Raw genomic sequence first — 25282 nt, 5'->3', positions numbered from 1 at the left:
TTACTGGTAGTTTAAATGTATGTTAAATAACCGTAATACATGTTAATTAAAATGTGGCATGTGATAGGTAAAACATTTTTTAAAAGCCCATAGGCCATGATCCTGAAATAAGCAGTGATTCTTTTACTAATTTTTGAAATTGAGGTTATTATATGTGTGTTTTCACCTATACTTTTTACTGAAGTGTTACAAAATGCCAATCGTAAGTGTACAGTTAGATTGATTTTATGAAATGATCATACTTATGTAACCACCACTCAAATCAAGAAATAGAAAATAGAACCTGAGAAGCCCCCCATGCTCCCCCCCACCCCACTTTGTGTCCTCTTTCAGCCACTACCTCTGTGTGTTAAAGGCAGCCACTATCCTGAATTCCATGGTTTTGTCTGAGGTTTTTTTTTTTTCCTTCTTCTTCTTCTTTTAACTTTATCTAATGGTCTCTTACATTGTTAATGCTTTTTAAAAATCTGCCTTTTTTTTCCCCCTTCTATTTTAGGGCCACATTCGTGGCATATGAAAGTTCCTGGGCCAGGGATTGAATCCGAGCCACAGCTACAACCCACACCACAGCTGCAGTAACACCAGATCCTTTAACCCACTGTGCAGGGCTGGGGATTGAACCTGCACCTCTGCAGCAACCTGAGCCATTGCGGTCAGGTTCTTTTTTCTTTTTTGTTTTTGCTTTTTAGGACCCCACTGCACACATGGAAGTTCCCAGGCTAGAGGTCGAGTCAGAGCTGCAGCTGCCAGCCTACACAATAGCCACAGGGCAACACAGAATCTGAGTCACATCTGCTACCTATGCTGTAGCTCATGGCAGTGCCGGATCCTTTACCCACTGAGCAAGGCCAGGGATCGAACCCCCATCCTCATGGATACTAGGTGGATTCTTAATTCACTGGGCCACAATGGGAATTCTCAGTCACATTTGTAACTATTCACTGTGCCACAGCAGAACTGCAAAATCTGCCCTCTTTTGTCTTATATTTGCTTCTGAGATTTATCCACCTGTTGCTATAACGGGCTTGATTCATAGTCATTGCTCACAGTGCCCCATCATATGAATTTTCCTGTTCGGTTGGGGCAGTGTTGGGGTTGGTTCCCAAATCGAGGCTGCTTGGAGTGAACTGCTGTTAAATTCTCATGTCTCGAGGCACATTTAAATGCTTCTGGTGGGTACATTTCCAGAACTACAGGGTCAAGGCTATGTGCATGGTCATCTTCGTAAGTGCCAGACACATGGCCCAGGTCGCATTCCAGCAGCAGTGCAGAGAAGGTGTAGCTGCTCCCTGTTCTAACCAACCCCTGGTATTGTCAGCCCATTAGCCATTCTGGTGGATGTTTAATTAGCCTCTTCCTGGTGGATAGTGGAGTATTTTTTTCTTTTTTCTTTTTTTTTTTTTAGGGCCACACCCATAGCATATGGAAGTTCCCAGGTTAACAGTTGAGCTGGAGTCATAGCTGCGGCCTATAGCACAGCCACGCTGGATCTGTGCTCTATGTCGCAGCTTGCAGCAGTGCGGGATCCTTAACCCCACTGGGTCAGGCCAGAGATCAGGGATCAAACCTGCATCCTTATGGATACTAGTTGGGTTCCTAACCCGCTGAGCCACAACAGGAATTCTGCATTTTTTTCATGTTTATCGACCGCTTGGATACCTTTTGTCGATGATGTGCCTATTTGAGTCTTTTGTCCATTTCTCTACAGGGTTGTCTGCCTTTTTCTTTTTGCTTTGTAGTAGTTCTTTTATATTGTGGTTATGAGATTTTTTTTTTTTGTATTAGAAATATTTTTTTCACTTAATAGCTTGCCTTTTCCCTTTAGTGTTGGATGATGAGCCAGCATTTGGGGACTGTGGGTGAAAGACTCTTCTTATCTCTTTTCTATAGGCCTTGAAATCATAACAATAACAAATTGAGAACGGAAAATATTCTCATATATTTGAGGTGTTTTCATGTTTTTTAAGTCATATCTTTTAAAATGTCATTTTCCAGTTGCTGTATACAGAATATTTGAGTTTTGAATATTGACTTTGAATCCAGCAGTGTTACTAAAATTCCTTTATTCTGAAAGTTTGTATGTTCTTTTGGATTTTTTCCCTACTCAGTTATGTCACCTGCAAGCAGTGAGTTTTATGTATTCATCTTCTAATCTTAACATCTTTTGGACTTTTTACTTTATTGTACTGGCTAGGACCTCTAGTGCAATTGAATGTAAGGGGTGATGGTGGCATCATGTTTCATTCCCAGTCTTTGGGGAAAATTTGTAATATTTTATCAATAAATATGACATTTGCAATAGTTTTTTCACCTTTATCAGATGGAGGGAGTTTCCTTCTGTTAACTCGTTTCTAGTGGGTCTTAAATTTTATCAAATGCTTTTCCTCGATTTCTTGAGATTATAATGTTTTATGTTTCTTTTTTCCTTCTGTTTTGTGGTGAAATCACACACTGATTTTTTTGACTGTTAAACCAGCCTGTCATTGGTGGAGTGAGCCAGATTCTTTCTGGTACATCAGTCTTCTTCTGTATGTTACTGCCTTCTTTGTGTCAGTATATTGTGGGATATTTTTTCCTCTCTGTGTTAAGAGAGATTAATTTATGACTTTCTTCACATGTTCTGTCCTCAAAAAACACGTTAGAAAGTGTTTCCTCCCTTTCTGTTCTCTGGTAAAGGAGATTGCTGTTGTGTTTTAATCCTAGAAGTCGGTGGTCTGTGTGCGAGCCTGTCTTTTGAAGAGCTTTTTGAAGCTTTTTTTTTTTTTTTTTTTTTTTTTTTTAAGCAGGAGAGTATGCAGTTACATCTCCTTTCCAGAACCAATACTCTGTTGTGGGACGTCTTGGCGGTGGTTCTCGTTAGGGAGAGAGAATGAAGGTCTGAAGTGGGTTCTGAGTGGAGAAGGTGGGAGTGGGGAACTAAAGGGCTGGATGATTAAATGTGTGACCTGCTGGAGAGAGAAGGTTCAGGGTGGGGCTCCTGCGCACTGCAGGCACCTGGGAGCCTCGCCCGGCCTTTGACGGATTTGGGGGCGCAGGAGGATGGAGGAAGGTGGAAGCATGTGAGGGCTCAGATTTGTGTGTGAACGCCCATGTGCCCAAAGACATTGACATCATCTCCCCGGAGGCAGCAACACGGAGCCGATCCCTGCTCGAGAGAGCGAGGGCAGGCCTGGAGAAGAAAATCGAGGCTCGTGCGTCTAAGCCCGAAGTGTAAACATCTAAGAAGGATTTGGAAAGATTAATGGCTTTTAATTGCCCTTGGTTGTGAGAAAGCCTAGCAAAACTGGAGGTTGTGGGATTGGACTCCTTGGAAGGCAGCTGTGTCATTTTGCAGAGTATTCCCTGTAGTTAGAGACGTGTTGGATAAATAATTGGCCTAATCTAGAATGGTCATCACAGGGTTATAAAATTGGTCATACTGTATGACAAGCACAGATAAATGCTGCCACTCTCAAGAAGGGAAATTCCTTGTTCTGTGATGTTTTCCCCCATACTCTTTACACATAGCTCAGCGAAGATTTGGTTTTTCTTTTTCTCAGTTTACTGTCGTTAAGGCTTTTCTGGCGTGTGTATTTCATGGTCTCTTGTGACCTCTGGATTTCATATTTGTGCAGATAGAAGTAATCCCTGCCTGTGTCCAAGTGGTCTGTTCCTCCATCCCTCCCTCCATCCATCCATATCTCCCCATATATTTCCTGTTCCAATTGGTATCTGATCCCTTACATTTACATTTATAGTTGTATTTTTTTTAATACAGTTTTAGGGTAGTATTACCTTTTAAGAAGAGCTGTGGTTTCAGATGTTTTTCCCAAGACCTTTTCTTATTTTCTCCCCACAAATTTGTGTTTGTCATGATGCTTCCTGCCAAAGCTCATGTGTTAATAATAAGTATGCTTATTTTTTCTTCCTGTCTTATGATGTGTGTAATCATGTGAATTCTAAACTTTGGAAATATTGAAAGTAGTTTGTAGATCCCCAGTCTGGCCTTCTTAAGACCCTGGGTGTCTGAGCCTCCTGGTTGAAGAGGCGGTTTTCCTGGCCATTCCGATGTGAAATAATGTGAAGAGTCACCTCGGCTGACACCGCAAGTGCACGTGCAGCGGCAGTGTAGTGGGGGTCTCCCGGCTTTCCCTCCCTTCGTAGCCTTGTCACCTTTTGTCAGTACTCTCATTTCCTGTTTCTAAAACAGTTCAGAGAACACCCATCTCACAAAATATCCACAGTAAATGGGTTTAAGTTCTTAAGCACTTGAAACAGCACCTGGCACATATTGAGTACTATGAAAATATTAAGTGATCAAAGATCAGTATTCCTCTTTATAGAATTTTGAACTTTAAAATTTGGCTAGAAATAGTTTTAGTAAGATTGAGATCTAAACCGTTTAGTCAGTCTTTTGAAATATTTGTAGTATCATAGCTATTCCTTCATGCAGTGCAGAATTATGCTCAAGGAGAGCCTTTTGGTCATACTGCCGGCTCTTTTGAGTGTCTGCTGAAGGCATTTCCCACCACCGGTCCTTGATTTGTCTTTGATGTGTCAGTTTTTGGCTGATGGGTGATTGTCTGGGTATTGGGAACTTGTTGGAGTCAAGTGCAGCCCTGAGTACTCAGCATGAATAAAGCGTTCATTTCTACAGCCTAGAGAACATGACATGTCACTTCTCTTCATTTCAGTTGGTAAACTTGTCAGCCGCATTGGAAAAGTGATTTTTGATTAGCACATCAGTAAACATGGAATCTTTTCTGTGATTGCCACACTGATTAGGTAAATTGTCACTTGAGTTATTGGTGGAGGCTTGGTGTATGTGGCCTTGGAGCTCTAGAAAAGGGATAAGTTTTTAAAGACCACAGGAAAAAAATTAGCTGTCATTTTTTCTCTCTTGCTTATGCCTTTCTGAAGTGCAATTCACTATCTCAGAATTTTTTTTTCTCCCTCTCAAATGGATCTTCTCTTAGAGCCATACAAATGAATGATAATAAGTTTGTTTTACATTCTACTTCATTACTTCTCAGCCAGGAAATATTTCTGCTTTATGAACACTTAAGGGCCATATATATTGCTCAGAGCCACATGAAGAGATTTGTTTAAAGATAGCCTTGAAGTTTGTCTTTGATCCTTTTTTAAAATTTTTTTAGATTGAAAACAAGATATATTTTAATAATTGTGTGGCAGAATTTGTTTTAAAGTCTCACAAAATTTGCTTAGATTTTTAACCAAAAAAAACTATAGTGTTTGCATATGCTGAGTTTATGTGAAAAAAAAAAAAGAAAAAATTTGTCCTGGAGGTGAGAAATGGTAAAAGCCAAACTGAGTGGGAAGCACCTGGCATACCAGAATTGGTGGGATGGGAACTTTTTCCATTTTCTAGACACGTACAGGTATATAGTCAGACTATCGAGAAGGGTTCCCCCTTCCAAAAAAAAAAAAAAAGTTTATACTTAGTGAACTTAGTAATACTGGCGTGCTTAATCGAACATGTAGCGTGTTTGGATCTAATGAATCTGTATTCCTGATGGTGAGGACTTCTCTCCAGTTACACTGTTCCTGGGAGAAAATGTACCAGCTTTTTTTCCTGCTTTTTTTTTTTTGTCTTTTTTGTTGTTGTTGTTGTTGTTGCTATTTCTTGGGCCGCTCCCACGGCATATGGAGGTTCCCAGGCTAGGGGTCGAATCGGAGCTGTAGCCACCGGCCTACACCAGAGCCACAGCAACGCGGGATCCGAGCCGCGTCTGCAACCTACACCACAGCTCACGGCAATGCCGGATCGTTAACCCACTGAGCAAGGGCAGGGACCGAACCCGCAACCTCATGGTTCCTAGTCGGATTCGTTAACCACTGCGCCACGATGGGAACTCCTTTTTCCTGCTTTTATTTTTCATAAACCATCAGGATAAACATCTCTGAAGGCTTTTCTTAATGTAAATGTGTCTTTTTATTACATTCAAGTCTACGTTTATTAGAGATCCTGTAGAAGCTTTGATGAGTACCGTGAGCATTCTGTGACCATACCATACATGGAGAGAGACGCCATGCAGCCAGGATCACGAATTAAGTCTTAATGTTAAAAAGAAGTCTGTTTCCAGGGTGACCACCATGATTCTGGGACCTGTGAAGTACAGAGCTAGACAGGGGTCTGAATGAAATTTACTCTGTTTCTTTTGACTTTTGTTTTATTGGCTAATTTTATATATGTAAGACACCAAAATGGTACTGCTGGGAATATTTTAACCAGTTCTCACTCATGTGATTTTTGTACAATATCTGAATAGTTATGGACTACAAGTTTAACAAAGTAATGATCAGAAAAAGTGGCCCAAATGTTGGCTTTACTTTCAGTAGATTACTTTCTCATAGTTCTTTGGAAATCATGTAGTGTATTGAGTAAGTGTTTTTAAAGTTTTTCCATAGAAATAAACCACACAGATGAAATGATAGCTGTCTTGTAAGAATTTCTAGTTTTACCTCTTCAAATTATGATTTTCTGATGATCATGAGCTGTGTAGTGAGTGATTCAGAAGTGATTTGGGGCCTAGACCGGGCATCCTGTCCCTGTTTTCTGTGGATTATGTGGTAATGAATTTCTGAGTGTCCGTTCAGGTTTTGACTATCTAATGACCGCTGTGAAGCCTCCTCAGCATTGTTCTCTTTGACCCCTGCAGGTTTGGTTTTCATAAATGAATAGATTTTTTAAAATAGATTAAAGAATAGATAAAAGGGAACTAGGAAGACTGCCTTTCTTTCAGGTCACGGTGGGCATCTGCTGGAGTGGCCATGGCCTTGGGGAGGGTGGCTGCGATGGCATGTTTATCCAACTGGGGGCTTTCTTCAGGTGGCACCTCGGCCTGTGGAGGTGGAGGACACCCAGGGCCGGGGCAGGGCGTTCACGCTGAAATCCCGGTGAGCAGCCAGAGTCTCCTTTGCAAAGAGTTTTAAAGCACAATTCTACTTTTCTTTCTTTTTCTCCCACCAAGTAAACCCAGATTGCATTTTTTTGGTTCCTAACCAGAGATAAGCTTTCATTTCTTCTTTCCCTTAAGAAAGTAATTTTGAAAAGCATGTTTCTAGTTTGTGTTTCCATTAAAATGTGAGTCTGAATACATTACCATAAGCCTTGTCGTCCTTGGGTCTCGGGAGTCTGGAGGAGGCTACCGTCCTCACACCGAGGCCTCGCTAGACAACTCCTGGGACAGCTGCTAATTAAAGGTCACTCTCAGACCCAGCCAGAGGGTGGCTGAGGGGACCGATACTGGGGCCAGAATGGCAGTTGGTCGATACCAGCCTGCTGGCCGTGCCGTGGATGCCCGTCATGCCGGTTACACAGAGGACCAGCAGCTGCTTAATTCTTGCTTTGTGTTGGGGGAGAGGTTTGACCCGGGAAAGTGGTGGAAAAGGAGGCAGTCCCGTTATGAGCATGTCTTCCGGCCTGTTCGGAAGAGTGTGCCGTCTGCTTGTGTCAGCCTAGCGAGGCCAATTCTTTCCTGTGTATATTGTAAGGAGGCAAATTTTAGGATTTCTTTGCAAGTTATTCCTCATTCAGTTTGTATTTATGGATAAAACCAAAATCATTTCCTTTTGCCCAGCATTTAAAATATAACATAAAATATATCTATCCCTTTACATATAGGCTCCCACATAGAGCCAAGGAGAGAGAAATGTGTGAGTTTAATGACCACGGCTTCTAAAACTATGTTTTGTTATCAGAGAAAAAATTTACTAAACAAATGTACTGACTCTGTTGGTTTCTATCTTTTTACTTTTCTAGTTGTGTAATTGTGTTAGTTGTTTAGTTTATATTCTGTCTCACTTTGTTTCAAGAATTTTTAATGATAAAATATGTGGGTAGCTGAATTATGATTACTTTTCAAAAATTTCATGTTTAACTCTTTCCTGTTTCTCTTCCAGATATGAGGCCTCCGGATTCCTGGCGAGGTCCTCCTCCCCTTTTCCAGCAGCAGAGATTCGACAGGTAATAAATATTAAGGCAAATATGACTTTTAAATAATTTTCACGTCAGCATTTGGGGATTGTGCTTCTTTTATGGTTTGACATATACCTTCTTCCTTCTAACCTCTCCTGTGCCTCTCTATCCCTTGGAAAATAGATGATTTACATGTTGAAGTAAAATTCATGTTTATGTACTTGCCTATTTTCTTGATTCCTGGCCTTTATTTTATTGAAGCTTTTGAGGGGCCCTGAAAAATGCAACACAGAAAGCTTAAAATTGTATTAGGTTTTGGTCGGGCTAAACAAATTTCTTTTTTAGGAGGGTTGTGCAGCTTAATGAGGCGTAACTAATGGTGTTCCACTTTTATCATTTCTGTGCCGGCAGTGCAGCGTCAGCACAGACCAGCCATTGATCCTTGCTGCAGACCTCTTGAGGTCCTAATCAGCTTCTTTGGTACAACTTTTTCAGGGCTGACAAGCCTATTGTAGTTCAGTGTCACTGTAGGTCAGTAGTTATTAGTTGCCACTGAAAACAGTTTCTTTAACTACTTAAGACTGAACTGAATTAAACGCAGAAGGGACTCAGAAGAGGATTATGGGATCTGCAGTCTAATAAGTACCACGGACTAGGGAGAGTGTGACATGATTTAATAACAAGGGGTGTTTGACATGTGTTCTTTCATTGATAAGTTGTGGCTCCTAAGTCAGGTGATCTCTGCACGACAAGACAGCTAGGCGTGTTATGAATAATTATATTAACATCTGAAGAATAATTTTTTAAGAGCAGCTTTAAAGTCTGTCGTGTCCTGCTGCTTTTGCCAGCATTAGTAAATGCTAAAACGAATTTAAGCCCCCTCTGTGCCCGGCTTCCTTCTTTGCCTTCCCAGTTCTAATCTGTTTTGTTCTCCTGTCCTCTGCTGTTTCAGCAGTCTGATCTGTTCACATCTGAAATGAATACAGTGTTGTTATTTGAACAGGGTTATAACCTGTACCCCCTTTAAGAGAATTCTTTCTTTAGAGACTCCAAAACTTCATTCTTTTTTCCAAGTAGATAAAATAAATTATGTTATTCAGTGGTTTATTATTAGTATCAATTACTTGGTGCAAGCTGCATTTTAATTTAAAACACCCGATACTGCTTGTATTTACGTTTTGTTTTCCGTTTAAGTGCTCCAAGCACACTTGAACATCCTCATAGTAGCACCATTTTCAAACAAATGTGTAAGGGGTAAATTTTTTCTAAATTACAAATTATCACATTTGAACAGATATCATTTTAAATAACTGTCTTTCTACATTACCTTTGTCAAGTTTGATTTTAAGATTTGGTGTCACCACTTTGTTGCTTGCTGTTTTTCCCAGATTTTTAGTAATCACCAATATTTGTCACCTGCTTATGAATGTCAGCACTGTGCTATATATGCTTTTAGAAACATGAATTCTTTTTTTTTTCTTTGTTCTTTTTTTTTTTTTTTTTTAAAGGGGCCATACCTGCGGCATATGGAAGTTCCCAGGCCTACACCACAGCCACAGCAGCTAGGGATCTGAACCACGTTTGTGACAGCTCAGTGCAGCTCATGGCAACGCTGAATCTTTAACCCACCGAGCGAGGCCAGAGATCAAACCTCATGGATACTAATCGGGTTTGTTATTGCTGAACCATAGTGGGAATTCCCAGAAACATGAATTCATTTATTCCTCCTACCACCACTCGAAGTAGATATTTCTTTTTTTTACAGATGAGGAAACTGAGGCACACAAAAGTCCAGTAGCTCATCTAAGGTCCCTCTTCTGTACCATTCTTTTTTTTTTTTTTTTGTCCTCGCTTTTTAGGGCCGTACCCTTGGCACCTGGAGGTTCCCAGGCTAGGGGTCAAATTGGAGCTGTAGCCGCCAGCCTACGCCACTGCCATGCCAGATCCAAGCTGAGTTGGCGACCTACACCACAGCTCACGGCAACACTGGATCCTTAACCTACTGAGCGAGGACAGGGATTGAATCTGCATCCTCATGGATGCCAGTCAGATTCATTTCTGCTGAGCCAGGGTGAGAACGCCTCCTCTGTACCATTCTTTACCAAGAAACTTCACTCAAAGGAAATTCTCAGAGTGTTGAGCATCATATTCTGTAAAGGCGCCACCTCCCTCCTGAGGCCCACTTTCTTCAGGTCTAATGCTTTCCTCACCTTGACACACTACAGGTTTTCCTAAGGTCATCACTGTATGTCCTGGCATCCATCATTTATCTCTTCTGTCAAAGCCAAGTTGGGATCTTCCTGACTCTGACACCCAGAAGATAGGGGGGCAAGTTTTGTGGGCATCTTTGTTTTAGTTTCAGTCAGAAGTAAATCATGCCCTAAAGCAAAAGTTAAACGTGAGCAAAACGGAATTCTTTCTTATGTCTTAAATCTTGGTCATTTAAGAAATACACCATTTATTCATAAAGAAAACAAAGTTTGAGTGCAGCCTCCTGAACTTCCCCATTAGCCAGCCTCTTAGCAGACACAGTGCATCACTCAGTTCTGTAACATGTGTCAGTCTAACCATTCTGACCTTATAAGACACAGAGGAGAAAAGACAAACTCACAGTCATGTTGACTTTGTTGAGATGTCACAACTGGTAAGTAGAATTCTTAGTAGAACCAGGTTTTACTGATCATTGGTTCAAAACTCTTTCACTGCACTATTTTGAGAAAATGGTTGAGAACCCATTAGAGAAGAAAATTTTGAGTGTACCTTTTTTTATATCTATAAACTATACTGTTTCTTGAACTATTTCCTACTTCGAAGTAGTGTTTGTAATTCATGAATTCATTTCACTTAAAAATGCAAGAGGCACAGCCTGCGGCCTGCCACCCACCCTCTCCCCCCCTCCATCCTATGGTCAGGATGAGCTTGGTCTAGCCTGTGCCTTCCCGTCATCACCTGAGTTCTGCCCCTTATGTCTCTGTCATCCTTGCCAGTGGAGGATTCTCTTTCTGCCATATCCAAGATGGCCATTTAGTTTTTCACTTATGGCTGCTAAGTTCAGTCATAGAACATTGTTAAAAGCTGATTTGCCATATATGTAAATTAAAAATACCCTCATGGGCCAGCTACTTTCCAAAAAAAAGTTATTTAGAAGCTTAAGAATATTGTTGCCATTCCTGATGCCGAATATCTCAGATAAGTTGCTGAGATCCGTAGCTACTAATTTTAAAAAGTTAAATGTATCCTCAGCACTTCCACCCCAGGTTTAAAATGATCTTCCGAGGCAGATTTCAGTTTGGAAGTATTTGCAGACTGATATAATTAATGTAGAAATATGATAAACTTTTTTTATTGTCTTCTTAGGGCCCACCGCACCTGCAGCATATGAAGCTTTCCAGGCTACAGGTCCAATTGGAGCTCTAGCTGCCGGCCAACACCACAGCCACAGCAACGTGGGATCTGGGCTGCATCTGCAACCTACACCACAGTTCACGGCAACGCCGGATCCTTGACCCACTGAGCAAGGCCAGGGATCAAACCCAAGTCCTTGTGGATACTAGTTGGGTTTGTGAACCACTGAGCCACGACGGGAGCACCCCAGAAATATGATAAACTTGTGGAAAAGAAAGGCCTTTCTGCCACTAAAAAGCGAAAGAAGGTAGTCCACATCCCTTACTTGATTCTGCTTAATTTTAATTAAGTTATTTTTATAATTTTGGGGGGCGTCAATAAATATTTCAAGTAGTCATCTTCAACAGAAAGGAGAACTTTGTACTTTTAAATGATAGCTTTGTTCCTAATCTATTTTTAGAACATTAAATAATGTAAAATTGCATTTGCAATGTATTTTATCCATACCAGTAGATTTTCCTGAAACTCATTTGAGTTTTAGCTTCGTAAAACTGAGAAGAAGATTTGGTCACTGTTAATAGAATGTGTGAACTGTACTTGTGGCAAGAGGGATTTTGTGTTAATGGCCAGTTTTGATGATCGTCCTTGGTCACAGCACAGACCTCACCACCCAGTTCTGCAGAGACCAGAAGAGACCCTGCCCTTCTCTGTACGTGGAGCTCTTCTTGCTGAACAGATGAGGCATTCTTGCTAAAAATTTTTTTTTTTTTTTTTGGTCTTTTTAGGGCCACACTCGCAGGATATGAAGGTTCCCAGGCCAGGGGTCAAATCGGAACAACAGCTGCTGGCCTACACCACAGCCATAGCAACGCCAGATCCATGTCGCATCTGTGACCTACCCCACGGCTCCTGGCAATGCCCGATCCTTAACCCACTGAGCAAGGCCAGGGATCGAACCCATGTCCTCATGGATACCAGTCAGGTTTGTTAACCACTGAGCCACGGGAACTCCTAAAACATATTTCTGTCAGTGAATCCAAAAAATTAAAAGCTCTGGATATATTATGCATGTTCTTTTTGAGGTACAAATTTATTTTTCATTTTATTTTGTTTCACCTACAACAAATGATATTATTAGGGCTCTGGTTTCACCAGTAACTTTGGAGACTAGCATTGGCCTTTCTAGAGTTCCTTTAGAGAGCCATCACACACAAATAATTATCTTTGGTGTTTTTTTGTTTTTTTAAAAAAAGGCAACCTCCCAATGAAGGGAGGAGAGTCACGGGTAGAGGGGATGGATTCAGGCTTGAATAGCTGTGAGAAGAATGCATTACCCAGTGAGCCTAACTTCTGCGCCCCACCCCCAAGACCTTGGAAGTGAAATTCATACTCTGTCAGGGGTTAATATTGGTACCAGCTAGTTAGTGCTTTAGCGAACTTGAAAGTTTTACTGTAATTCCTCCCAACATCTGTAATGGCCCCAAAGCTTCTAATGTTAAAATATACTGGAGAATTTTGCTTCTGTTTATTCATCGTAGTGACTGTTCTGTAAAATGGAAGTTGAGGAAAATGCCTCAAGAAAGTTCTGAGTTACATGGTGACTGCCTTTAGAGGGTAAAGCTTTGCTTCATTGTCTTTGTGACAGTTTTAAATTGTTATGATTTAATACATCATACCTGTTGCTTTATATCTGCAAAGTTAAAATAGGCACTTGAAGACAATTAAAACATTTCTTTTGACTAGTAATCTGGGCTGGCAAACTGGGTTATAATAGCTGTTGAGTCTGTGTTCCCATGTAAACTGTACACCAAATGCCAGTCAGCCCGTGCCAATTAGTGCTCATGTTGCTAGGTCACCGTGGTCAATTGAAAGCCGCATCAATAGAACTTGAAAAGGTTTCCTCCCGATTGGACCTTCTGACATATTGAGCAGAATAATGGATGGGAAAAAACAGCCAAGTCCCCTACCCTAGATTCGAAGTACTCAGCAGTAAGAATTCATTTGCAACCTGCAATTAACTGGAAAGAATGAACTCCAAGAACGAGCCTGGACATTTTAAAAATAAAGCCTCATTCTCCTGTCTTGCACATGTTTACTCTTTGGATAGCATCTTACATGTTGCCAACATGGTGATCTTGGGGCCAAATCTTTAAGTGACTATGAAAAGGAAATTTTACAATTGAAAGTGAACAAAATATTTTTTTAAGTCAGCCCTTCCTGATTCGATTGAGTTTAAACACCCTTTTAAATAAAAATGCTGGTACTTCATGAAACATGTGAAACTACACAGGATGTGAGGCCGCTCCAATACTGTGTGTCCCACACAACAGATCTAGACATGTTGGAGTGTCCTAAAATTTGGAGATGATAGCTGCCAGATTTTAGGCTTTTGGTTCTGACTCACACTTGTCTTTTAATGCAAACATGGTATATTTCCAGGGGTGTTGGGGCTGAACCTCTGCTGCCATGGAACCGGATGCTTCAAACCCAGAACGCAGCCTTCCAGCCAAACCAGTATCAGATGCTGGCAGGGCCAGGCGGGTACCCACCCAGACGCGACGACCGTGGAGGGAGACAGGTGATGCCAGTGGGCGTGGGGTGGGGAGCTACTGCTCACTCTGACGTGCCGTGCCTCTTGGGACTCCATGGTTCTTGTTTTGTTTCTTAAACATCTCTGGATAAGGTGTTGATGGAGTAGCTCCTCTGAGCTTGGATCCCTCATTACAAATGTAGACAGAGTGAGCATCTGCCTCACTGCATAGAATATGCCTTGAAGATGCTAAAGAATTTCCAGACGAAAAGCCTCCCCCACCTTTTTTTTTTGTCTTTTTAGGGCCGCACCTGCAGGATGTGGAGGTTCCCAGGCTAGGGGTCCAATTGGAGCTGCAGCCACCTGCCTACACCACAGGCACAGCCATAGCAACACGGGATCCGAGTCTCGTCTTCGATCTACACCACAGGTCATGGCAATGATGGATCCTTAACCCACCGAGCGAGGCCAGGAATCAAACCTGCGTCCTCATGGATAGTAGTCAGATTCATTTCCACTGAGCCATGGGGAGAACTCCCGAAAAGCCCCTTTAAACACAGCAGTCTGGTGTTTACCACAGATATGGTCCATCAGCAAAACACATTGCTTATCTTTTTTTTTTTTTTTTTTTAAACCTTTCAGGGCTGCCCCAGCAGCACATGGAAGTTCCCAGGCTAGGGGTCATATTAGAGCTGCAGCTTCTGGCTACACCAGAGCCACAGCAATGCCAGATCCTTAACTCACTGAGTGAGGCCAGGGATCGAATCCATATCCTCGTGGATACTAGTTGGGTTTATAACCTGCTGAGCACAACCGGAACTCCGCATTGTTTATCCTTTAAGGATATTGCTCTTTGTTTTAATAGAAACTAGATCTGTCAAAATGAATGGTAATTTTCTAGAAGCTGAAAAAAATCATCTCACCTTTTCAGCTGTTATCTTTGTTCCTCTTAGGAGTTTTCTATCTTGATTCATCTCTTCATGGAAAGAAATCTCTCCTACATAATTTTCCACTTAAAAAAAAAAAAAAAAACACTAAATTTAAACAGCTATACGTGGAATGAGTATAGTAATTCCTACACAAATTCAGTAAGTGTAAGCTTCATTTCCTTCTCTTTATAGCATCCAGTTTTAGCATTGTTTAAGACTGAGCTCTATTTTGCTTCCGTCTCTTTGTCCCCCAGCCGTTTGATACCCTGGTCAGTACTTAATATGCTCTTTAATCACATGCCTGCAAGAGAACAGGATCTGGGTGCTGTGATTCAGAGCATGTGGTGTTCAGGGAGTTGGCACCACAGTGACGTGAAGAAGTTTTCAGTTGCTTACCTGATGTTGTCTAGCCTTCTGCAGAGCTGCGAATATTCATTTTCTAACTCAAGTTCTCGCCATGAGTCCCACTGTTCTGTCAGCTAAGAAGACTCTTCTGCTGACAGCCAAAAAAAAAAAAAAAAAAAAACCTTTTTTTCCCCATATTTTTTGGTGTATTCTTCAAAGTCTCAGTTCACTTTACAAGAAAATAATCAATTGTCTTTTGAGAGAAGCTGGTTATAGTTCTTTAGAATCAGTTCATAGAATATTACTTTGAATACTGGCAGCCCAAGATCTCTCAAAAGTATGTCCATAGACTCAGTAGAGTGAGACTGTTGATGCACTGGAGTCGGGGTGACACCGGCAGCCTACATTAGAATCTTGCTGAAAGGAAGGCACCCTTACAACTAGAAGCAGCCCTGAAGAAAGTTTAGGCCAGTCTCCTCATCTTCCAGTCAGGAGCCAAAACCTTCAATGTCTTGCTGTTTGGCAGCAGAGCTGGGGACACCAGTAACATCTGAGCCCAGTTCAGTGTCTCCTGCCTCCTTTAGAGGAGATCTTCCCTTTAAAGGAGCTGTTTCAGGGGGTGAAATTCTTATTCACTTAGGAGATAGCGAGTAACCAGTTGGTACATTTATTATAATTCTTTTAGGACCTTGTGGAGATACCTTTCTTTCTCAGTCTTTTTTTCTGCTAAGATGTTTTTATTTTTTATTTTTTATTTTTTTTGTCATTATATTTTTTTAAATTTTTAATTTTATTTTTTATTTTTTATCTTTTGGTCTCTTTGCCATTTCTTGGGCCGCTCCCACGGCATATGGAGGTTCCCAGGCTAGGGGTCTAATCGGAGCTGTAGCTGCCAGCCTACACCAGAGCCGCAGCAATGCAGGATCCAAGCCGCGTCTGCAACCTACGCCACAGCTCACGGCAACGCCGGATCCTTAACCCACTGAGCAAAGGGCAGGGATGGAACCCGCAATCTCATGGTTCCTAGTCGGATTCGTTAACCACTGCGCCACGATGGGAACTCCCCTAAGATGTTTTTATTAAATCACAATTGATGCTATAATTTAATTCATGTTATAATTTAAACTAGTGAAGTGCTCTCAGTGACACCATGCAGGAGGGGTCCATTTCAGAATCCCCGAGGCCTAGAAGATTGTCGGGAGGGGTGTCACATTTCATCTTCAGGTTGTATAGGAGATGAATTATTATTTGCAAGCACATTAGAAATTTATGCATGTTGCGAGTAATTGATTATGTAATAACATAATGTGGTATGCTCTATTATTTATGGCTAAACAAACAAACAAAACCTTAAAATTAATAGTTCATTAAGCCACAACTGGCACAGCAAGCTCCTGCCTTGGTTAAGCAAAATGACTCTCCTGTGTAATATGTCTAAAGATGAGCACCTTACCATACATAAATGTGGCTTGAATTACCATGAGGGCGGTAGGGAAAATTGAGAACCACAAATGTTTTACAAAAACAAGACACTTAGCAGTGTTCATTTGTGTGCATTTTAAGGAATCTCTTCAGCGCTTGTTAAGGCTCATTTGGTTCCATTGTCAGTGATAGCATTTCTGCCAGCTTTGCAACCGGCTTCATGTAAAGCTGCAGGCTATGGAGACCTTCCCTGTGGTACTCCTTTAAGACATATTTACCTTCTTTACAGTGTGTGTTTCCATAGAAAAATAAGGTTAATTACTGTGCAGGGATGTTAATCCAGAAAATAACCTCTTTGCTTTTTCTGTTTTAGGGATATCCCAGAGAAGGAAGGAAATACCCTTTGCCACCACCCTCAGGAAGATACAGTTGGAATTAGGCTTTTGTAAAGCTTTCCCAAATCCTTTCATTGTTCTACAGTTTTATGCTATTTGTGGAAAGATTTCTTTCTCAAGTAGTAGTTTTTAATAAAACTACAGTATTTTGTGTATTTCTTTTAAATGTGTATATTTCTACTGATCTGATCTCACTGTTTTATGTTGCTTTCCAAAGATGTGTGTGCATAATACAGTGGATCTGAATTTATTATTGCTTGTAAAACATATTTGATGGAATAGGAATACTGGTTTTTCATTATGGTTAAAAATCAAACCAGCTGTGGATTTCAAAACACAGTGTATTCTAGATCATCTAAGATCCATGCTGATTTTTAATGCACAAGAATTAGGTATGAACTCTTGAGCTGGAACCCTCAGCCAACTAGAGTGTATATTGTTCACTATTTCTTTGGGAACATTTCATTAATGTACTTGTCATATGGAACTTTCTGGACTTTAGTAAAAAAAAAAATTAAAACTCTGGTCTCTTTTGTTGTTTTTATCTCTTACAATATTTAAAGCAAAAATCTTGGCCACATACATGTGTTTTTTTTAATCAGATTTCAGGAGTTCCCATTGTGGCTTAGCAGAAACAAATCTGACTAGTATCCATGAGGATGCAGGTTTGATCCCTGGCCTTGCTCAATGCATTAAGGATCCGGCGTTGCCTCGAGCTGTGGTGTAGGTGGCAGACGTAGCTCAGATCCAACGTTGCCGTGGCTGTGGTGTAGGCCATCGGCTACAGCTCCGATTGGACCCCTAGCCTGGGAATCTCCATTTGTCACAGGTGTGGCCCTAAAAAGATAAAAAGACAAAGTCAGTATTTCAGAAAACAATTCATTTTCACATTTAGATGTCAAAAGAAAGTCAGTAAGGAAGTAGATTTTAATAGAATATGGTCAGCAAGACAATCCAGACAACCCGTATATTAGCATGTATGTCTGCTACTGATTTGGTGAACTGTAAGATCTTATGAGAATCAATTTTTTACATTTTACAAATTTCATTTAGACTTGTGCTGCAGTTTTAAGGACTTGTTTTAAGTCAGAAAAGTTAAGAAATTCAAGAGCGTGGGGATGAGTTAAATAGGTGAGGGAGGTTGAGGTACAAAATTCTAGTTACAAAATAGATGAGTCATGGGATGAAATGTACAGCATGGGGATATAACATCACAATATCTTTGGTGACAGATTAACATGTGATCATTTTGAAATGTATAGAAATATCGAATCATGCAACTAATGGTGCTATAGGTCATTTTTACTTCAATTGAAAGAAAAAAATGCACAACACAATAGAAGAGCAAAAAAAAGGAAAAAAAAAAAGCCTGAGACTAATTCCCAGCTAAATAGTCTATGTTCCTTGGCATATTTTATGTCTTACTTCACAGTAGATTCTAATTTGTACTCATTTTTTTTTCCTTGTTGCTAAGCACACTAATTCCTTAGATATATGCTTGCAGTTCACACACAGCACTTCCATGGGCATATTCATTTGCCACGACAAACTGAGAGGCACGTAGAAAGACTTGCTGCTTTGTTCCCATTTTTCCATTCTAGCCTCAGATTGTAAAATAAGGTTTCTCTTTGACTTTCTGACTTAAGACAGTTTCACCTTAATATTCTACAAAGGCACACTTGTTAGTCTTAAAATCTATGTGGAAAAAAAATCCCATCCTAACCTTGGATTGGGGGTATTTTGAAGCTATTGAGTTCATTGCTGAGGATGGTTGAATGGCACAGGCTCCTTTATTGTTGAAGTAGAGTCTCACCACTGGGAATTAACACAGCCGTTAAATGTTACCTTCGCAATACGTGCAAGTGCTGACAATGCCTTCTCATACACATCTCTCTCTTCTACATGTTAGCAGTGTATAAGCACCTAAATCAAGCACTGTATATTCCAGAGGAGCCCATAATAAATATCTTAAACTCTGGCTCTATAAGTACCCCAGACCCATACTTCTACAGAACCCCTATTTCCTCAGATCTTTAATTTTGTTTTAGGCTATCATGAGCGTGTCTGTGAAATAATTGGTTTTGACTTCACCATTACATGTAACTGATCAAAACAAGTTAAATTTGAAAAGTAATGTTTAAAGTATTGTGAAGATAAGCAAAAAGCCTGATGGGAAGATTAGGAGGGCTAGTTTCCCTCTAGCCCTTACTGCTCCACTCCTTCGCCCTGGCTTCCTAATCCCTCCTTGCTTCTCTTTCCAACTTGTCCCCACGTTTGGATCTTCCAGAAAAATGCCGTCATTTCAACAGGTAAACGCTTTTTGGAACTTTAAATGGAATGCTTAAAGCTATGAATATCCCCTCCATGATCTGATGTAAGTAACTATCCTCAATTACACCATCGTTAAGCAGGGCTAAGTTTTTCAGGGTCTCATATGAAAAATATTTAAATCTCAGAACCTGGAGACGGCAGACTGTATCGTGGCGCTGAGAGCCCTTGATGAGCAGCTGTCTTCCTTTAAGGAGCAGTGAGGTAATGCTCAATGCTCGGAGCACAAAGCCGTCCGCACACGCGGTGGGTTCCTAGCGGCGGTGGGGCGGCGGGGGTAACCCGCGGGGCCCGAGCTGGGGAAGTTGGGCCGGGCGCCGCATCCTCCCTGGGTCTCCAACGCGGTGCGGCCGCTTCTCGCTTTTCTCAGCTCCCGCAAGGGTGCGGACCTGGAAGGAAAGAGGCTGCAATTTGAAGAATTTAGCAATGCTTCGAAATCTAGAATCTAGACGTTCCCCGACGGGTCAACTCGACTCCACATCCGCAGGCGCCGGTGGCTCCCGCGGCGCCCCGCTTCCCGCCCGCATGGCCGCCGGTCCAGTCCTGGCACCCACTGCCCACCATTCCTGACCAGGAAGGTCAAGCTAACAAAGAGGCGGCCGTTCTCCATGGATTGCTTTCTCCTGCACCCAGGCCGAAGCTGAGTGCCCGCGCTGCGTGCTTCCTGATAGCGCATACAAGGAACGCAAGCAAAAGGGCGGACGTGCTTTAATTTGTGCGTGTGTGACTTGGGAATAGTGCCTTTCACGACTGCGCAAGAGTTTACACAACTTGTTAGGCAATATTCGCGGCTAAACTTTTATTAGCAATCACCTAAACAATTACTGAAATAAGCGCAACACGGAATTTTAAAACGGAAACAAATGGCCTTTCATTCAATTGCAGGTAACCATACTAAAGCAAAAACAAGTGAAATCAAAAAGCCTCTCAGAAGCTTCCAGTACCTTCAGGCTTAAAAATAATTAGAAGTGATCTTGAAATCACGGTTCTCTCCGTACTTAGTGGTGAGAGGGCATTCCTGACTAGACGTGCACGCAGTTCTCAGGCTTCCCAGTCTTCTCTGAATCTCCTCCAGATGCTCACCAATTCTCACTAGCAGCAAAAGTCTATTGATTTATTTGCTTTAAAAAAAAAATGTATCCTAGTGCTCATTGGGCTTGGGCATGGCAAGTGGCAATATTTTTAAAAACTGGACTGGAATAATTAACATTAGGGTTTTATCCACACATTAGTGTTGTGTTGAACACTAGTGTTGTGTTGGGCCTTGTCATTTATGCTTTGAACTAGAGCTGAAATGTATATTGCCACCACATAGTGCATTAGCTTATGCACAACTCCAGTGGATGAATCTTTATGTTTTCTAAATCAGCAGTATTCAGTGCAGCTAACAAAGCAAGTCTTTGGAAAGTACTTGCATCTAGTGAACAAGATTGGGTCTCTGATTTGCTTTAAATTGAAAGTAAACAGTCCAAGAAAGTGGGGCTTGAACACAACGTCTTTGTTGATAAAAGTCTGACTACTTGTTTCCACCTTTAGATTTTAGCTCTAAGCAAAGTCTTAAATAGAGGACAACTAGGTTACACTCCCCCTTCCACATACAAAACACCCCTCTTGTATCCTTCAACATTGCTCGTGCACATGCTTGCACGCATGCAACCCCACACACACACTTCAACTTGCATCCCAACACAGATTTCATAAAAGTACCTGCAATCCCTGCTGTTCCTCTGAGCAATTTTGATTCTGGATTTGGGTTTCTGTGCCTCAATTGGAAAAGATGAGTTAGATTACTTTAAAACCCCTAAATATTTAGGCAAGTGTCGCATCTTCAGCTAGCATTTCTGAAATCAGGTTTTGCTGTGGCCGCTGCTAAACTTTGGAGGCGCTTTGTTCCACTCAATCCCTGCGCCAGCCCGCCCTCCCTCTTGGTTGCAAAGACACTTATCCTCCTCTTCAGTTAATGAGTTTCACCTAGTCTGGCTGTTTGTGTTTTCTATAAAAGATCTGGCAAAGCACTAATTGCAAAAGAAGAAAAAAGCTCTTGTTTAAGCATTAATCAAGAATGTGGAATTCTACAGTTAAAAAGTTCCTATTTTAATGTTTCAAAATCAAACCTTATCCTAATTCCAGGAGGTGTCCACATAAACTCAGTTCATTTCTGGGTGTAGAATGTGAATCCCAGTTCCTGCATAGGAGTTCCTTCGGGCTTGGGTTCTTTACTATTTAAAGGAAGGCTTAAAGGAAAAAGTATGCCTGTACCAAACACACTTTCAGAAAATATAAAGAAGCCTGTTTCTTCTTAGTGATCTTTTTGACAGAGAGTTCACTTAGTCTAAGGGATTTTTGTTGTTGTTGTTCCAGAAATGAATTATCAAGGAAAAAACTGTCTGTGAATATTTATTTTCTTTAAATATGTTACTTGGAGTCCTTAGTCCATATCTATGTTTTTGTTAATAATTGGGCTGTAAAAAAAAAATTACAAACCATATGAACTTTTGGAACACATTTTCTAGAAGTAAAATTTCAGAATTCTGGTACTAATATGAAGAATCAAATCAATAAACAAGCACTTTAAAATTTGGCACATCAGCTATAGTTATGTTAACTTGGCTAATATTTTCAAAGTCAATTCTATGAATATGCAAAAGCCCACAATGGGAGAATTTCCCGTAGGTGTATGGCACCATTTTCGTGTTATTTTTTCTTCTCAAATTCTTTTGTATGTTAAATGTTTGAAGTCAATTATCATTGTGCAAAAAAACACTCACAGCCCCTTGATAAAGCCTGATCTCCTTGCTTCTTTAGTGTTTTTCCCCTTTGTGAAAGGAACTTGAGTTTTAAAAATTATTATTAGTTATATAAAATACATTTAGAGAAAGTGCTACATCTAAAACATCTTAAGAATTCACCTTACACATTCAGAAAAACGCTCAAATAATGAAGTGAAATAAAATGCTTCAAACTATAATTCCAAACTTCAAATGCAGAAGAGGTTTAGGATCTCTGGTGATTTTGTTTTGTTCACTTATAAATCATGCTTTATCTATATTATGTCTTTAATTTTCATTCATTTTATAAGTTCACATTATTCAGCTTTCTTTTAGTATTTTTACTCTGCTACCAGTTATTTAAATCATGAGTAAACAGAGCTATGTTGTCATATAATGCCAACTAGTGTAAAACCAAACCAAACCAAACCTACACAACTAAGTAAAAAAGAAATGACCACTTGACTTTTACCAAAAAAAAAAAGTTCTTAAGGTTCTTTTAAGTTATATTTAAATATTCTTTTGAAGCATAGGAAATATAAATTGGCATATTAAAGAGTAAATACATAATTTGTACAAGAAAACACCAACAAAATTGGTGTGTAACCCCTACTAAGTTCTACATGTGATGAGAAAATTATAAATACTTTACTCATTCTTTACATACTGATTACAATTCAATAAATCAGCTTATCCTTTCTTCTTGACATGCTCTGAAATACAGATTATTTAATTGCTTTTTTAGAAATTTTGCTTGCTGGTTCTAGTACATCATCAAGGTATTCAAATTCAGACAAGGAAATACCTTACAAAGAATAAATAACGTTTGTCTACTCCAGATAGGGATATATATTTTATCCGTTGATTCTGGGAGGCCAGTTTCCATATAAAAAGTAGTTTACAACCCTTCTTTCTTTTAATGAGCTGCCTCTTACGGGGAGAAATCCTTTTTTAGGGTAATATACAAACACTCATTTGCCAAATAATGACCAAAACATTTCAAAATCAGCATTAAATTTAAAAAGCTATATCAATCCGTATAAGCAGTATTTTGATTATTTTTATTCCATTTCTCTCAATGGCAATAATTCCTCTGCAATAATGTTGCTATGTGCATGATCCACCTTGAGCTAGAATTCAATTTACTTTCAATCAAACATTAATGAAATTGCACTTAAAGGGGGCGGGGGCTTCGAAAATTAATCTCCCAAGATAAGTTCCACTTCAAGAATTCATTGTTAAAGCTCGGTTGATTTGCAGAGCTACAAACACCAACGAAGTTTCTTCCAACGTTTAAAACTCCGAGAGCTTTGGTTAGGGACGTGGTGGATGTGGACTCAGCCGGCTTTTCACACAATTTAGGAACTTCTAGAAGGAGGAAATCACCACCTCAAAGCCTCCGGGCGTGAAAGTCATTATTCAATCCCGGGGTGGTTGCCGTCTCACCTCCGGCAGAGAGGCTGGAGCCTGCCCCTCTCCAGGGAGCGTCCTTACTCGGCCGCCGTGTGGAGTCCGCCCCGGCGCGCCTCCCCGCCGGCACGCGCGGTCACCACGTCCTGCCGTAGAGCAGGTTGGCGCCCAGCGTGCCGCCGCCGAAGTCCCCCGCGGTCGCGTCCAGGGCTGCCAGGCCGCCCCCCGGGCCATGCAGCGCGGGCGGGCTCGGAGACAGCTCCTCCAGGTCGGGCGCGGGCGTCGGCGCCGGCGGCTGCGGGCCGGCCTGGCCGGGCGTCGGCGGGCCGGCCCCGTTCTGGCAGGGCTTGCCGTCCTTGACCAGCACCGGCACGGCCACGCGGCGCGGGGACGGTGGCGGCGGCGGGCCCAGGCCGGCCTCCTGCTGCAGCTGCTGTGCCGCCTTGTCCTTGGCCTGCCGCTTCATCTTGTAGCGGTGATTCTGGAACCAGATCTTGACCTGCGTGGGCGTCAGGTGGATCATGCTGGCCAGGTGCTCCCGCTCGGGCGCCGACAGGTACTTCTGCTGCTTGAAACGCCGCTCCAGCTCGTAGACCTGCGCCTGCGAGAAGAGCACGCGGCGCTTCCTGCGCGGCGCCGCCGCCGCCGCCGCCGCCGCCGCGTGCAAGGGCGCCAGCGACTTGGCGGCATCCGCGATGCCCGTCAGCGACCCCATGCCGGTCACGTTCACGCCCGCCGACGGCCCCATGAACCTGGAGACTGGGGAGGGGCCCAAGGAGAAGCCCGGTCAGCCTCCGCCCGGCTTTTCTTGCGCCCTTGCGGCCGCGACGTCAACCGGACCGCGGTCGGGGTCGCAGGACGCCCGGCGCCCCCCACACTCCGCCGGCTGGGCCCAGCGCCCCCACCCCACCCCCGCGCTCATGCAGGGTCCCAGGACATCCCGCGCGCTCCCGGCGGGATCCCAGCGCGCGCAAAGTTCCAGGGCGCCCCGCGCGCCCGTGGCCAGGTCCCAGCGCCCCCCGCGCCATGGCAGGAAAAACCCGCGCCGTCCGCTGCCCTCCGTCCCGCGCGCCTGGCCCCGCTCACTTGACGAGTAGCGCGGGTCCGGGTTGGCGCCGTACCAGCCGGTGGCCGCGGCAGCCGCGCCTCCCCGCATGCCGTCCGTGTAGGCGGGCAGCTCGCCCATGTTGCCCAGGCCGCCGTTGCAGTAGCCACCCATGGCGCCGTGCGGGAACTGCGAGACGCCTGGCGGCATGTGGTAGGTGGCGGCCGCCGCCGCTGCCGCCGCCGCCGCCGCAGCCGCCGCCGCCGCGTTGTGGCCCGCCATGGCGTGCGGAGGCTGCATGCCCGCCACGGTCGCCGCCTGGGAGGACGGACCCGGCGGCGGCGCACGGTAGGCGGCGGCCGCGGCCCCCAGGGACGCCCCCAGGCCGGGCGGCGCGCTATCCATGGCGCCGCCGAACTTCTTGTAGGTCTCCTCGATGGGGCTCAGGATGTCGGACACGGAGAAGGGCGTCGTGTGCTTGGGGCTCAACGACATGGCTCGGCGGGCGGCCAGGTAGGGGGGCCCGGGGCGGGCGCGGGCGGGACGCTGCGGCCACTCGTCGCCGCCACCTCGGCCACGGCGGCAGCGCCTGTGACCAGGAGTCGCGGCGCGGCGAGCCCCTAGAGCTGCGGGATCTGGGGTTTATTTTAGTCCGGCGCCAGGTTTACGACAGACTCGGGGGGCGGAGCAATATCCCAAACGAGCAAACAATGGTCATTGACATCTTTTTCTCTCGCCCCCCCGCCCCCCCATAGTGGAGGCAGAAAAGGTAAAGGGAGCAGTTGGGTGTTTCTTGAAAAGATCACCCCCACCCCCTTTGCTTTCTCCGACCTTCCCCGCCTCCATC

General features: G+C 42.9%; 2 protein-coding genes across 3 annotated transcripts in view; one reads left to right on the top strand and one right to left on the bottom strand.

Annotated features, from left to right (window-relative positions):
* XRN2 (5'-3' exoribonuclease 2) overlaps positions 1–17404 on the top strand; it is an 87247-nt gene extending 69843 nt beyond the window's left edge. Inside the window, exons 28-30 of one of the 2 annotated variants that reach the window (XM_047771588.1) lie at positions 7903–7966; positions 13703–13841; positions 16863–17404. In XM_047771588.1, coding sequence (XP_047627544.1) covers positions 7903–7966; positions 13703–13841; positions 16863–16928 — 269 coding nt within the window. In that variant the 3' untranslated portion in view covers positions 16929–17404. Of the gene's footprint in view, positions 1–7902; positions 7967–13702; positions 13842–16862 lie in introns of those variants that run through there. The other variant, XM_047771590.1, reaches the window with a different exon arrangement.
* Positions 17405–23526: 6122 nt separating this feature from the next.
* NKX2-4 (NK2 homeobox 4) lies at positions 23527–24930 on the bottom strand. The gene is made up of 2 exons (XM_047770358.1): positions 24477–24930; positions 23527–24149 (listed from the first exon to the last, which is right to left on the bottom strand). The coding sequence occupies exons 1-2, from the start codon at positions 24928–24930 to the stop codon at positions 23527–23529; spliced, it is 1077 nt and encodes a 358-aa protein (XP_047626314.1).
* Positions 24931–25282: the final 352 nt, after the last annotated feature.

The sequence above is a fragment of the Phacochoerus africanus genome, chromosome 3 (assembly GCF_016906955.1).
Source record: "Phacochoerus africanus isolate WHEZ1 chromosome 3, ROS_Pafr_v1, whole genome shotgun sequence".
NCBI lineage: Eukaryota > Metazoa > Chordata > Mammalia > Artiodactyla > Suidae > Phacochoerus > Phacochoerus africanus.
The sequence above is the reverse complement of the archived record's forward strand: the minus strand, read 5'-3'. Positions and strand labels throughout refer to the sequence as shown.

Excerpts from the sequence above, each read along its gene's own strand:
- NKX2-4 (XM_047770358.1), bottom strand. The coding sequence starts at position 24,930 with ATGTCGTTGAGCCCCAAGCACACGACGCCCTTCTCCGTGTCCGACATC. Across the intron at positions 24,150-24,476 it reads GGACCCGCGCTACTCGTCAA|TCTCCAGGTTCATGGGGCCG; the intron begins GTGAGCGGGGCC and ends GCCCCTCCCCAG.